This window comes from Hibiscus syriacus, unplaced genomic scaffold (assembly GCF_006381635.1).
Source record: "Hibiscus syriacus cultivar Baekdansim isolate YM2019G1 unplaced genomic scaffold, ASM638163v2 tig00111095_pilon, whole genome shotgun sequence".
NCBI lineage: Eukaryota > Viridiplantae > Streptophyta > Magnoliopsida > Malvales > Malvaceae > Hibiscus > Hibiscus syriacus.
Window position 1 is genome coordinate 10,227,804 of NW_024062980.1, and position 16,247 is coordinate 10,244,050.

General features: G+C 35.9%; 2 protein-coding genes and 1 pseudogene across 2 annotated transcripts; 2 read left to right on the plus strand and 1 right to left on the minus strand.

Moving 5' to 3' along the window:
* The first annotated feature begins 226 nt into the window (after nucleotides 1–226).
* Nucleotides 227–8,978, plus strand: LOC120152860 (annotated as a pseudogene).
* A 1,937-nt stretch (nucleotides 8,979–10,915) lies between these two features.
* Nucleotides 10,916–11,518, plus strand: LOC120152888 (cytochrome b5-like). The gene is made up of 2 exons (XM_039164987.1): nucleotides 10,916–10,985; nucleotides 11,093–11,518. Exons 1-2 carry the CDS (start codon nucleotides 10,916–10,918, stop codon nucleotides 11,440–11,442), a joined length of 420 nt encoding a protein of 139 aa, XP_039020918.1. The 3' UTR covers nucleotides 11,443–11,518.
* Nucleotides 11,519–11,645: 127 nt separating this feature from the next.
* Nucleotides 11,646–14,778, minus strand: LOC120152647. The gene is made up of 5 exons (XM_039164836.1): nucleotides 14,415–14,778; nucleotides 14,104–14,218; nucleotides 13,465–14,016; nucleotides 13,128–13,299; nucleotides 11,646–12,114 (listed from the first exon to the last, which is right to left on the minus strand). The coding sequence occupies exons 1-5, from the start codon at nucleotides 14,489–14,491 to the stop codon at nucleotides 12,089–12,091; spliced, it is 942 nt and encodes a 313-aa protein (XP_039020767.1). The 5' UTR covers nucleotides 14,492–14,778; the 3' UTR covers nucleotides 11,646–12,088.
* Between the last annotated feature and the right edge of the window lie 1,469 nt (nucleotides 14,779–16,247).

Below are 16,247 nucleotides of genomic sequence, written 5' to 3' on the forward strand. Positions count from 1 at the left end.
TCCCCTGATATGACATTGTCCAACTTTATAGGGCATCTAAAGGGAACATCGCAAAAATTGCGCCATTGTTGCAATCCAAATTTAATTAAAAAAAATGACCGGACCCACATTATTAGTTTGCAGTTCGCAGTCCCATCGATCTTCTTCCCCGTTTAAGAAAATGGAGTAAACGAATCTATAAATTGCACACATCTTCTTTCCTTCCATACAAAACACAATCTAATAATCCTTAAACAAAAGCATGAGCTGGTGGTGGGCTGGCGCCATTGGTGCTGCTAGAGCAAGCTTTAGTTTTCGGCTAAATTACATAACTGACACTGTTTATTTTTAATTTTACTTTTCTAACACCGTTCGACCAATATTTCCAAAACTAGCACCCTTTCTGCTGAGTTGGCAAAGGCGCGTCCCCGGGGACGCGCTTTACCCGTGTTTTCGCTGAGTTGGATGCCACGTGTGAAAGGCGCGTCCCCGGGGACGCCCTTTGCCATATCAGCAGACACGTGTGGAAGGCGCATCCCCGGGGACGCGCCTTCCATTAAATGTCATAAATGCCCCCATCCGTTTTTCCTAACTACCCTCCTCCTCCCCTATATAAACCCCCTCAACCCTCACTCATTCTTCACACCAAATCATCTTCTCCTCTCTTATATAACTCAAATTCTCCAACTATTTGAGTTTTAAATTTGTTATTAGTGGTAAGAAATTTATTTTTATGTTAGTATTTTTTTAAATAGTTATTATTTTTATATTAATATATTTATGTAAATATTTTTTTTATTAAATAATATTTATATAATTATTATTTATTTAGAATTATTTTTTTTGCTAATTATATTGTTTTGTCTACAGTTATAATGGAAAACGAAATGCTGTTGCGATTGGATATTGATCATATCTCCAGACATTTTAGCGATATGGTAATATTTTTATAATTAATGTTAATATTTAAATTTATTTTTATTTTAAAGTTATTATGAATTTATATTAATTTTTACTTTTTATAATATATATTATTTAGGATGCTGATCGTATTTTAGAAACTTTTATTAAAAATCCACGTATACCGACACCGGAACGTATTTTGCCATATTTGGCTTCTGCTGGGTTCGGGTATATTGCAACAATTATAGGCGGTTGCAAACTCGAACCTGTCCTAATTTCTGCACTGATTGAGAGGTGGAGGCCCGAGACACACACTTTTCACCTTCCATGTGGAGAGGCAACAATTACATTGGAGGATGTCTCTATGCATCTGGGGCTTCCGTCGACGGAAATATGATGTGTGGTATGGCGGATGGTGATTGGCAATCAATGTGCATTGATTATCTTGGAGCTGCTCCGCCAGAGTTTAATGGAGGTAGAATAGCTTTATCTTGGTTGAAAGCTAATTTTGAGGTTTTAAATGAAAATGCTTCAGAGGATCAAGCAAAGGCATGTGCTCGGGCATATATTCTACGAATAATTGGAGGAATATTGATGCCCGACAAATCTCGCAACCAGGTGCATTGTATGTGGTTGCGGCATCTGATCGATTTTGATGAAGCTGGAAGATATAGTTGGGGTGCTGCAGTTTTGGCATTTCTCTTTAGAGAAATGTGTCGGGCGACGAATTATAAGAAAACTGCTATCGGTGGATGTCTTCTGCTTCTACAATCATGGGCGTGGTTCCGCATGCCTTTCTTATGCCCGATCGTGAATGAACCATACGTATTCCCCTTATTGTTGAGGTAATTTTCGAACTAAATTTTGATTTAAATATTTTCAATTAAATAGGGTGATATTTAGTTTATATTATATTTCATAGGTGGTCGATGAAAAGAAAGGACCATAAAAGTATACATACTGTTTTAGAGGAAATTCGTTTACTTATTGATACGAAAGCTGGGTCTGAGGTATGTTTTTAAATTTGTTTAATTATTAATATTTTAATTTAAAATGTTAGATATAATTAGAATATTTTATTTATTTGAATTGTATATTTATATTTCAGTTTCAGTGGATACCTTATGCGAGCGATGAAGTGAAAGCTTGCATCCCACCCCACCTTAGAGGGTCATTAGAGGTATGGATATCGGTTATACCTCTTATATGTTATGCTATTATTGAGTGGCATCCAGTTGATCGCGTGCTCCGTCAGTATGGTTGTACGCAATATATTCCTGGAGCTCCTAGAAATTTAGACGACGTGCATAACATAGATAGACGGGGAAAGAAAGATGTTAACTGGGTGGTGAGACACAGAGATTGGATTGCGCTTTGGGAGAACCGATATACATTGTTGGCCCCTCGACAATATTACGCTGAAACTGGTCATATGGTTACGGATAACTATATGGACTGGTTTAATGAAAATGGGAAGCCGTTTCTACTTTCGGCGGAAGCACGAGGGGTTAACATTCCTAGGCGCCGAGAAAGACGTCAACCGTCTCAATATCATCGTCCCCCGACGCGTGGACGGAGAGAAGGCGCTACCGGTTCTGCATCAGTCCCACCACAACATCCTTATTCGTCGATGCCGCAGGGGTACATGCCCAGCCCTCCACTTCATATGCCAAGCCCACCAGTTTATATGCCATCTCCGCAGGGTTACATTCCGAGCCCGCAGGGTTACATTCCTAGCCCGCCAGGTTACATGCCTAGCCCGCCAGGTTACATGCCTAGCCCGCAGGGTTTTATACCATATGGAGGTGCATATACGACTATGTTTAATGATCCAGCATATGCTTCATATGCATCTTATTTGGCTGGTGGTGCTTCTCCGCAGACACCTCAATCTTCATCTGGATCACATACATCGATGCCAATGTTTCCACAGTTTCCACAGTTCCCGGGGAGCGGTGGGATTGTTACTAGCACTCCTCCAGGGTCGTTATTTTATACAGGCCCTTCAGCCCCTTCAGCGTCATCTGCACCAAATGAAGAAAATGCTGCTGATGATGATAGTGAAGATGAGGAGACTGAAGAACAAGTTCCACGAAGAAATCCTCCACGAAATAGGCAACCACCGCCATGTGGAACTCATTCGAGACGACGACATCGGTGATCCAGTTATATTTAATGTTATTTAAATAATTAAATTTCAGAATTTTATGTAATTTGGTTATGTTATTTAAATGTTTCATGGTTGTTACATACATATTTTTTATGTTATTTTTTATTCACATTTAACATTAAATGTTTGATAAATGTTTTAAAATACAAATTATATTATTCGAAATTTAAAATAAAAATAAAAATAATATTATTCAAATTTAAATTTAAAATATAAATTATAGTATTCGAAATTTAACATTAAATTTCAACTTAATATTCCAATTGTATTCGAAATTAAAGTTATATTCCAATTATAGTTCACAATACTTAAATTGAAATTAAAGGACTCCATACATATGATTTATCATTAACATATATATTAAAACGTATACATTAAAATCAACTTATGTTGAGTTCATCGATCGACGGAATCAACCAAGAGGGGGGTGAATTGGCAATTTATTTAATGTCACATTTCAATGCTCATTCCATACAATTTCAATGTCACAATCAACTTATCACTTCACATTTATTCAATTTATCAATAACATTTTATCTAATTTATTCAAACTTCACATAACGTTTTAATTTAAGTTATTCTTAACTTGTTGAACATTCAAAAGAAGTTAAATTTAAGTTATTCCCCGAGGGACATGAGTGACATAATAGGGCAATGATAATATTCTCTGACGAAATAATGGAAGGCGCGCCCCCGGGAACGCGCCTTCACGTGAATAGTGAAATAATAGGTACTGATATATCTAGTGTCCCCGAGGGACATGAATGACATAATAGGGCAATGATAATATTCTCTGACGAAATAATGGAAGGCGCGCCCCCGGGAACGCGCCTTCACGTGAATAGTGAAATAATAGGTACTGATATATCTAGTGTCCCCGAGGGACATGAGTGACATAATAGGGCAATGATAATATTCTCTGACGAAATAATGGAAGGCGAGCCCCCGGGAACGCGCCTTCACGTGAATAGTGAAATAATAGGTACTGATATATATAGTGTCCCCGAGGGACATGAATGACATAATAGGGCAATGATAATATTCTCTGACGAAATAATGGAAGGCGCGCCCCCGGGAACGCGCCTTCACGTGAATAGTGAACCGATTATAGAAACTATTATATGCAACGTATTATAAACTTTCAAAACAAACTTCAGTTCACAATCTTTCAAATTCTCAAATTCCCAAACTCTAAATTCTCAAATTCTCTGAAAATGAGTCGTCTTTCTGCTGTTGTTTGTATGATGGAGAAATTAAGGAAGCTGAAGAGGGGGTTGTTTTTGAGTCAGATCATTATATCCCCTTAACCTTGAAGAGAAACATCACAATTGAGGAGTTAATCACAAATATTTCGTTAAAGATTCGTGTAGCAGGCCAGAGAACTATCTTCACTTCAATACAGATTTCCTACTGAACTTTTTCCGCTCACGTATACATCATTTCAGCTTTCAAACGATGATGATGTTTCTATGATGGTTGATGCTCATATGGGGAGTTCACAATCTCTTATTGAAATGTATGCCACTTTTATTGAGGTTCGTGTAACTCGTGGTCTCTCATATTCCTCTCACTTTGGCATTGCATATCAAACTGATCAAGTTGATAGCCCGACACAACTTATCTGTAATGATTTCACATCATTAATGGCGGATCCAACGCCATATACCATGCCATCAAGTTCAATAGGAAGGCATTCATCTGCAACTGCTTATGATCTCAACCCACGTGGCTTCACCAATAATCCATATGGCAACATCTCTTCTACTTCAAGGGGCAGACATTCATCTGCCAATGTTTTCGACTTACATATGGAAATGCCATCGAGACGACAGTCTATTCACATCCCACATGATACAATGGCCTCAAGTTCAAGGGGAGGACACGCAAGCGGGAACTTATTTGACCTCAACATTGGATTATCGGAGGAACCCTCATCTCCACCAGAAGAACCTCTTCGGGAGCCAGGTGCAGATGGTGCTGAAACGGGATTATTCGTTGAACCTGACTCACCACAGTTTAACGTACATTCTGATGATGACGAGGATGACGTTCCGATAAATACAACACCAGCCGAACTTCCTGCACATATGTATGAGGCTGATTATGATGCAATGTATGAGCCTGAATTTCCAGATCTTCCTGATGTTGGCAACTATGGACTTCAATCATCAGTCAATGACGGTAATTTACATATTGGAATGGAGTTCGCATCGAAGGAGGAAGCAATGATGGCAATAAAGAGTTACAATATTCGTAACTCAGTTCAGTCCCGAGTTGATCGATCTAACACGGAGAAATATGTCTGCTACTGCGTCCAACGTCACAACGGATGTCAATGGATGGTCCGTGTATCAAAGAGGAAGAGGAAGAACAACTTATGGGAACTAACCAGATACAACGGTCCTCATACATGTTGTGCAACAGGTATAAACCAGGATCATCCCAACTTGGACTCCAACATTATTTGTCAAGCAATCATGCCCATTGTGAAGCAAAGCTCTCATATAGTTGTTGCAGTGTTGATTTCTGCTATACAGTCACAATATGGATACACTGTCTCATATAAAAAAGCGTGGTTGGCAAAACAGAATGCCATTTGCAAACTTCATGGCGAATGGGATTCCTCTTACAACGAGCTGCCCAGTTGGTTTCATGTTGTGCAAAGACTTAATCCCGGGACAATTGTTGAGTTCGAAACTCAACATCATTACGTGAATGATCGAATGGTTCGCGATCGCTGCCAATTTTACCGAGTCTTGTGGACTTACCCTCAGTGTATTAATGCAGTCAAGTACTGTAAACCAATTGTCCAAATTGATGGTACTTTCTTGTATGGGAAATACAAGCAAGTTTTATTATTGGTTGTGGTCCAAGATGGAAACCGCAATATTCTTCCTGTTGCGTTTGCCCTCGTTCAAGGAGAAGACACTGAGTCTTGGGCTTTTTTCCTTAAAAATTTACGTTTACATGTTGTCACCAGGGAACGACTATGCATTATTTCAGACCGAGGAGCCGGGATAAAAGCAGCAATGGACTCTTTGGGTACAATGTATAGACCTCCACATGTTCAACATCGTTATTGTGTCCGTCATATTGCTGCAAACTATTACGGAAAATACAAGAAGAACGATGAACGTCAGTTAGTCGTGCGGATGGGTATGTTACTTTTTCCCAATTTTTCTATCAATTTCTTATTACTTATTTATACTTCATATTAACTATTACATATTCCTAATGGCTTAGGTTACGAACTCTTACCTCAAAGGTTTGAGTCGATGCTACAAGAGCTGTTTGGCAAAAATAAGAAGGGGTGCGAGTACATTATGGACATCAACAAAGAAATGTGGACAAATGCATATGACGGGGGGTATCGCTATGGTCATATGACAACAAACTTGGCTGAAGCAATAAATTCAACCTTAAAGGGGGCGCGTCATTTACCAGTCACGGCGTTGGTCAAAACGACTTATTTTCGTTTGGGTCAACTCTTTGCAAAACTCGGTGGACAAGCTCTTACTTGGATGCAAAACGGACATATTTACCACCCAAGACTAGTAGCCGATTTACAGAAAAAAGTGGCTACATCAAATGGGATGTTAGTTACAAATTTTTCTCGCACCCGTGAATTGTTTCGTGTAACCGAAATGCCACGTCCGCTGCAAGGGATTGAAGCTAACTCTTTCAGAGTTAATCTGCAAGAGAGGTGGTGCGATTGTGGTTTCTTTCAAGCACTCAAATATCCATGCTCTCATGTCATTGCTGCTTGCTCACATTCGCATTTGGACTACAAAAATTATGTTGATCCCGTATACCAACTTTCACAAGTTTTCAAGGTATATGAATTTGAGTTTCCGCCCATAGGAAACGAAAGAGACCCAAATGAGATTCAAACTTGGCTTACAATTGTACCAGATCCATTGCTATTGAGGGACTCAGGTCGTCCAAAATCTACTAGAATACATTGTGATATGGATATTCGGGAGAAGTCAACAGAACAAAAACGATGTGGGCATTGTAGAAACATCGGGCACAATAGAAAAAAATGTCCAGCTCTGTTATCATCATATAACCGTTAACTCTTATGTAATTAAAGTTTTTAAATGAATGTTTTTATTTCTAATAATTTAATGTTATTGCATTTATATAATTTGTCAATGTATGTACACCTAAATAAATTTTTTTAACTTTTAAATACATAAATATATTTAATATAATTATTTAATATAATATTTAATATTATTAGTTATAATTTTTTCGTTATAACTTTTAAATTTATTAAATTAAATTTTCAATAAGACTAATTTTATAAAATATGTAAGTCTTGAAGATTAAATATGTAATTATACTAATTTATTAACTTATGCATCAATATTTTCGTTAAATATTGATATGAGATGACTAGATTGATAACATTTAAATAATTAACTGATAAAATTAATAGATCGATAATCAAAATAAAAAATACTCGAAACTTGATAATTCTTACATTATATTCGAAACATTTTACATAATATATTATTAATTTATAATAATAATAAAAATAAACTATTTATTATAAAACAAAATACGTGTCTGCTGAGTTGGCAAAGGCGCGTCCCCGGGGACGCGCCTTTCACACGTGGCATCCAACTCAGCGAAAAACACGAGTAAAGCGCGCCCCGGGGACGCGCCTTTGCCAACTCAGAAGAAAATGTAAAAACCCCTTAGTTTTCTCGCTATTAATATTACTCTCTGCAAATTCTTTTACCAATTTTCTGATTTTTTTTTACAGAAGAAATTTTAGGAAGATGAAACGCCGAGAGGTTTCCAAAGCGTTGCGCTGGTAATTGGAGCCACCGGAATTGTGGGCAACAGCTTGGCCGAAATCCTCCCATTATCCGACACCCCAGGCGGCCCATGGAAAGTTTACGGCGTGGCTCGTCGCCCAAGGCCGGACTGGAACGCCGAGCATCGAATCGAGTACATCCAGTGCGACGTATCCAATCCCAAGGAAACCGAGTCCAAGCTCTCCCAACTCACCGATGTCACACACATCTTCTACGTCAGCTGGATCATGCGACCAACCGAGGCGGAGAACTGTGAAATCAACGGCTCAATGTTCCGCAACGTCCTGCGTTCCTTGATCCCGAACGCACCCAATCTCCGCCATATCTGCCTCCAAACCGGAGCCAAGCATTACATCGGACCGTTCGAGTTGCTCGGTAAAATCCAACCGCACGATTCGCCTTTCACCGAAGATTTTTCACGCTTAAACGCTCCCAACTTTTACTACACCCAAGAAGACATCCTCCTCGAAGAAATCAAGAAGAAAGAAGGTTTAACATGGTCGGTGCACAGACCCGACGTGATATTCGGCTTCTCGCCTTACAGTTTAATGAACATCGTCGGAACTCTTTGCGTTTACGCCGCCATTTGTAAACACGAAGGGTCACCGTTGTTGTTCCCCGGAACCAAAGTCGCTTGGGAATGTTACTGGGATACTTCGGACGCGGATTTGATTGCCGAGCAACATATATGGGCGGCGGTGGATCCGTTTGCGAAGAACGAAGCTTTCAACGTGAACAATGGCGATGTCTTCAAGTGGAAGCATCTGTGGAAAACCCTGGCGGAGCAGTTTGGGATAGAGAAATATGGATTTGAGGAAGGGAAGAACGCGGGGTTGGAGAAGATGATGAAAGGGAAGGAGAAAGTGTGGGAAGAGATGGTGAAGGTGAAGCAGTTGCAGAAGACGAGGTTGGAGGAGGTGGCGGCGTGGTGGTTTGTGGATATAATATTGTCGGCTCCGGCGGAGGCGCCGCTGTCTAGTATGAATAAGAGTAAGGAGAATGGGTTTTTGGGGTTTCGGAATTCCAAGAATTCGCTCATAACCTGGATTGATAAGATGAAGGCTTTCAAGTTTGTGCCTTGATCATTCAATCCTCTTAGTTTCCAGATTTTTTGTAACAAGAGTATTTGGAACCTGCGGTATTATTTCTCTTCAATTACTACTACTGTCGTACAATAATTCTAGTTCGATGTATATTTAATGTTTAGGGTAAACTACACTGCTACTCTCTGAACGTTTAAGAAAATTGCTTCTTAATCACTGAATTCTTAAAACAAACATTAAACTTTTTAAAAACTTAATTCAATTGTGGGTAAATTACACGCTTACTCACTGAACTTTATTCTTTTTCCTATTTTACTCACTGTACTTTCAATTTTTTCAATTTGCTCACTGAACTTTAGACATTGAACTTTTTTGGTCACTCGGTCGTTAAATTTCTAATGTCGTTAAATTAAAATTGAAAAAAATTGAAAGTACAATGAGTAAAATAGGAGAGAGAGTAAAGTTCAGTGAGTAAACATATAACATGTTTTATTATTAAAATAAGCCATGTGAGCACCCCGTTACTGAGTAAACGGTTGAGTGACCAACAAAATTCAATGTCTAAAGTTATATGAGCAAATTGAAAATATTGAAAGTACGATGAGTGAAATAGGAGAGAGAGTAAAGTTAAATGAGTAAATGTGTAATTTACCCTTCAATTACTATATACGAATATACTATTATAAAAACAAAGGGTAAACTATGCCTATAACCACTTAACTATTTTCCATTTTCATTTTGATCACTCATTTTTCAATTTTATTAATCAGATCATTTAACTATATAAATGTTTCAATAAAACCCTCGATCGTTAACATTTGACAGAGGAACTGATGTGACATTTAAAATAAATATGTATATTTATGCATTTGTTTCTTATTATTTACACATTCAAACATTTAATCTTAATTATAATTTTATTTAATAAATTTATTTCTTTAATAAAATTATGACATGTATCAAAAAAAAATTATTTTAATCTAATTAATTTAATAAATTTTCAATCCGATCAGAACTTAACACATCAATCTAGGAGAAAATAAGTTTTTTTTTTTTTTTTTGAATTGAAAGAAGCCTAAAGCTCAAGGGCTAGTACAGCAGGCGACATTCAGGTGTCGAAAACCGGAGGGGCAGCATTTGCTTCCAGGGTGAGGATATCAGCGACTTCCATAGAAAACAAGTTTTTAAGAGGAAGGCCGCCAATACATATGTTATATAATGCATTAAAACTTAAAGCAGAAAAAGAAACCATAAATGACTTGCAATGAATTTGAACTCAAGACTTCAATGGAGATTATGCATTACCTTCATCACTAGACTAAATAATATACTTGGAAATTAATTACATTTATATATATCATATACTATAGTTAATAGTAAAAATGAATAAGTAAGGACTTATATCTAATTTAATTGAGAAATAAAAGCACCTGGTTCACTAAAATAAATCTACTAATGGGGTTCGTTCAAATGATAAGTAACTTGATATCACTTAAGCAGGTCTTGAGTATATATAGTTTAGATATCTAAATAAAGAATATATAGTTTAGACATTTTTTTTATATTAAGTCTTACATTTAAGAGGGTTTTAACCTTGAACATTCTAAAAAAGTTCGAAAAGCTTGAATGAGAAACACCCGATTTATAACTCATAAATCTTAAAACAGTTATGAGAGATGGAGTAAAGAAGTTACAAAGTTGAAATCTTGAATTAACTTGTGCTACTTCCGCTTGTTCCAGGTAACGCCAGTGGAGTGGCTTACCAACCTACCTTTCCAAGATAAGTTGTCCATATATTCCTTCTGATCTCGGTCCCTACAACTCACTTAACCCATCACCAACTCACAAGACAGACATGAGGGATTTGTTGTTCTTTCCCCTCTACCATTACCAAGATTGGTAGGTTGAGTACCATTTCCAAGCTTTCAGCCCCATTGTTTCTTAAAGTAAATCAGTTTCTCCTGTATTGTGTCAACTTTCTTCTCACAACAACAATGGCTGAGCACACGGTTTTCACCCTCTTCACCCTCCAACAGGTTGCTCAACACAAATCCAAGAACAACTGTTGGCTCGTCATCCATGGCTGAGTAACCCTGCTTTCTTTTTCACCCAAACCAACCTATTATAAACTCATCTTTATGTAATAAATAATCAGGGACTAGGCTAATTCTTTCAGGTTCTGAACGTATCCAAGTTCTTGGAAGAACATCCGGGAGGAGAAGAGGTGCTGTTGGAATCGGCTGGGAAGGAAGCGACAAAAGAATTCAACGACATCGGACATAGCAATAAGGCTAAGAGCTTGGTCTTCGAGTACCAGGTTGGTGTTATCCAGGGTTACAGTTCAAACAACAATGAACATTTCCAGGTTACTTCAACTGAGGAACCTATGAAGAGAGAGATGAGTGCTTTCGTTATCAGGGATGAGCATAAACCTAAATTTGCCGGCCTTCTCGAGTTCATCATACCACTGTTGGTTTCTGTTTCCTATTTCTGTTACAGATACCTGACAAGAGGCTCATAAATGTTGTAATCGATTTGGTTTTCAAGATGAACCATCATCAAGTCAACCTCAAAATACCCATTTCTTCCCTTGAAATAAATCTCAGTCTGAATGGTAGTAATGTTATAATTTTACTCAAAATTTAGTAAAATTATTGTCCCTTCAGGTTATTGCAATGTGTTACCAACTTACCATATTTCGATTATTATTACAATTGGTAAATGTTGTAGCAACAGAAGTTCTCTCTTTTCCCCTTCCATATCCTAGTTGGTTACAAATAAAAAAGAAAAGGAAAAGGTGGGAAAAAATGGGGGGGGGATTCAAATGATACAGGCTATTAATACAATTTACCAAGGAAAACAGAAATAACATGGATTAAATGATCCGACAGGCTCAGTTCAACTCCCTAATTCCCCCAGATCCTTACTCAACTACAGGATCTGCCCTTCATCTGAAAAACCGAAGTTGGAAGGGAGAGGCAAGAAGTGGTCAAGGGAAAGAGAAGGAACAAAAGGTGCTCTTGCTTTTCGTCATGCTACCTCTCGCCCTAGACGTAAACGGGCATATCATCTGGTGAAAGCATAATATGTGCAACATATACACCTCAAGCACTTCAGACCAAATAATTTGTCACTGATTATAAATTGCTGGTCCAAGAGTGTCCTATTCATATATTATGCAATACGATCAAAACTGCATAGGATAAAAAAGAAGTTTAAGCTTCATAAACTTGGCTAACTAAATTTCAAAAATATGAATTTGGTTACATAATATTGCATAAGGTGAAGCAAACGACTTCATTGCAGTAACATATCAGGCACTTAAGTATTGATTCTAATTATCTTAATACATCCCATATGATTTCAGGCTTGCCATTGTTTTCTACCAGCATAGGGTTAATCCTTCACATAATAAATCCCTACGCCTATTTGTGCTATCCCATTGAAGTAATCCAACTTTAACTTGTTTACCATCTAATTGCCAAAAACTCCAACAGCAAAACCAAATTGTTTTGAAATCCTTCAACCAGATAGATTCAAAACCATTATTTGTGTATCCACCAGGAATTCTCCGTTATATTTAACCTGCTGTATCTTTATCAATAACAACTTACTAGTTTTCTCTTCTCTTAAGAACAATCAATCTTAGAGACCAAAAATGGTGCATTTATGAAATTTGTTAATTTGAAAATTTATACTCCATTTTTTATCTCATAAACTGCAAAGCTTTTGATGTACTATGCACCTGATGTCAGTATCATTTACTTTAATGGTTTGTCCACATTTAGTATGCATTTGGAATCTCAAGCTCTACTGATTCACTAATATTATGAACTAAGGAATCTAAGGTCCTATGGGCTTAGATATGCATATCTATTTGTTACTGGTCTCTGGGGGTACATTTTCTTCACATAAAGTTTTCTTCTTCTGGTCACTCTCCAGATCACACTGCCTTATGCCCCATTGCAATGAGAATTCACCATTTAAGCCAAGCAGCACAAAGCACAGATAACAGCCAAAGAATGAAATGCCTTTACTAATGATGTAAACATTGGTAAAGATTTTGCTCAAATTAGAAAAGAGAAGGAAATTTCATTGATGGGAAAGAACATGTAAACTTCGCTTGTAAACAGATAAGCAGAAAATATCCGCAACAAACCCCAAAAGGGATGAAAAAGAAAATGAGAGAACATCAGGAAAGCTCACCAATCAAGCAGATGAACATTAAAGCCCCAACTGCTATATTAGTAAACGGGTTACTTTTCGTTTGAGGCTGAGACCTTCGAAGCTGTCTTTGAATAGACTCATACCAACCATTAAGTTGCTTATCATCACAATCTACACCACCACTATTCTTTTCATAGCATTCATCATTTCCCTGCAAGAGGAAAAGATAAACACTAATGGAACTGCATAGAATATGGTAACAAAAAGTGAAAAATAAAAAAACTACAACTCATTTAATACAGCGGTAGAATTTCACCCTAGGAAACTCAGGAGATCTCAACAACCCTGCATTAGACCCTTGATGGCAAGACATTACCTTTGACTTCTTGATGCTATTCTTTGACCACTCCGCAATGGCTGCAGATTCCTTGGAACTTAGGGAACCAGAGCTTGGAGCCCTTCGTGGTGGAACAAAGGACCGACCATTGGAAGAGTTTTTCTGTGAAACATCATCTAAAATTGCAATCTTCCAAGCACCAATGTCAGCAGCACTAGCAGCTCTCCTGATCCCAACTGACTTCTCGCTGTTAGCCTCAGATGAGCTCAACTCAATAGACTGAACTGCATTCTTCAAAAAATCTGGCCCCGATTCTCTATTGACCCCTCGTCGAATTTCATTACCCCTAACTTGTTTCTTAGGACGTGTAGAGCTTCTGGGTAGAGGCGGTGCGGACAAAAATAAAGCAAGTTCATTCCGTTCACCTTCATCCAAATGCATTGATGATTTAACCTCTGAACAAGCTGATTCCTGCAAATATTTTTCAATCTTTAAAATCTGATCCTTAAGTGCTAAGACGAAATCACAATGCCTATCTCTAGCTTCCTCGCTCGGGGAACTCAATTGAACAGCCCTTTCAAACTCTTCTAACTGCAAAAAAAATCAAATTCCTCAAGATCCTAAACCAATTCATGAACGAACCAATCATGAAAATAATGATAGAATGCATAAGATGACCTGCCATTTGGTAGTGCTAATAGTTGTACGTAGATCCCTACCAAGTTCCTCTAAATTCCACTCAGATGAATCGTCTTTTATCGCGTGTATCCATGTCCTATATGTCGATTCCATCCTTTTGAAACGCAGAAACAACCCACAATTTTCAATCAAATAATGGATTAATTGAAATTTTAAATCTTAGTTTTCTGATTTAGGAATCAAACTCATGATTAAAAGTTATAAATTTTCTTTAGATTCGGATTACGAATATAAACCAAATAACATTAATAAAAATTATGAACCCTAAATAATAAGAGGAAGAGATTTACCTGTCAGCGGACTGCTGTACTTCTTCAGCAACAGAGAAGAAAGGATCCTTTTCCCACCGATCAAAACTCGAAGCCATTTCAAAAGAAACGGAGAAATCTTTTAATTAATTAATTAATCAATTAAAAGAAACAGAGAAGAAAGGATCCTCCGTTTCAATTAATTAATCAATTAAGAACGATTAAATGAAACCAAATGAACATTATCCGATTTTTTTTTTTTTTGAAAATGAAAATATGAAGTTCCTACAAAAATTCCGGAACTGAAGGCGGTGATCAACGAAATCTATTAAGATTTGAATTTGGTAGATGAATGAGAAATTACCAGCAGGAGAGGCGGAGACCGATTTATTTAAAACGGCTGGAAAGAAAGGACGCACAAGTTCATAGGCATCGGCGTTGGAATAGCAGCATTTATCGATAATTGGACCTTAAAATAAAGGATAAATTACGAGTTTAGAACCTAACGTTTAACAATTTATACGTTTTAACACTTAAACTTTTAATTTTTACAAAATCATATCTAATATTTAATTTTTATTTTAGTATCTGCGGTTAAAAATTTTAAAAATGTGATATTTTATTTTTTAAATTATTTTTTATATTATTATTTAATTGATTTCATTCAACTAATTAGATGGTGACGCATGTCACCACCTTACTACAAACAAAACTATAAAGTCAGCAGAAATAGATATCTTTAAATTCCAAAGTATATATTTAACCTATACTAAACTATCATTATAAAATGAAAGAAATTTGTTAGATCTATGATTCCAACTTAGAATATCTCAAAAAATATTTAAGCATTTAATTATTAAAAAATATTAAGAATTAATTTAATACATGCCAAAATTATTATTCAACTTATAAAAAATTTAAGTTAAAATAAATAATTTCTGAATTAAAATATTATTTAGAAATAAGAAAATAATTAATTAACTATTTCAAATTATTATATTAATTTATTTAATTAAATATTTAATTAATAATATTAAATTTTTATTCTATCCTTAAAATTATTTAAGTAATTTTAAATATAAATTATTTATTTATTTTCATAAATAATTATAAAATAGAAGTTTCTATTTTCTAAAATTTTAAATATTTAAATACATATATTTTAAACCACTTAGGATACAATACATGTAATTTTAATTATTTAATTATTTTTTATTTTAAATTAAAATGAGAAATTATTTATTTTAATTTAATATTTTTATGTTAAGTAATAATTTTGGTATGATTAAATTAATTTTTAATCTTATTTAATAATTAAATGCTTGAATATTTTGTGAGATGTTCTAAGTTGGAATCATAGATCTAACAAATTCCTTTCATTTTATAATGATAGCTTTAAGTTAAATAAATACTTTGGAATTTATAGCCAACCACATCTGCAAGCTTAGGCGGTTGAGCACTTTATTTTCCTCCCAGAAGACCCAGGATCGATTCCTGGTGAGGCACTCCTTCGAAGTTCATTTCATAGTTTTATTTGCAATAAGTGGTGACACATTTCATCACCTTATTAGTTAAATAAATTTAATAAATAAATAATTTAAATTTTCAAAAATTAATTAAAAATGCTGATGGAATAAAATCAATTAAATAATAATTTAAAAGAAGCCACGTTTACTCAAAAAATTGCACATGGTTCACTTAAACAGATATATTTTTATAAATTTATTCGAGTGGATCAAGAACCGACGAAATTAATTTGTTGTCTTATTATATATTCAAATTTACAAGAAACATCGATTTTAACTTAACAAATAAAATATATATATTATTGAGCAAAGCAGAAGCAAAGCACAGGAAAATGGGCGTTAAATTCAC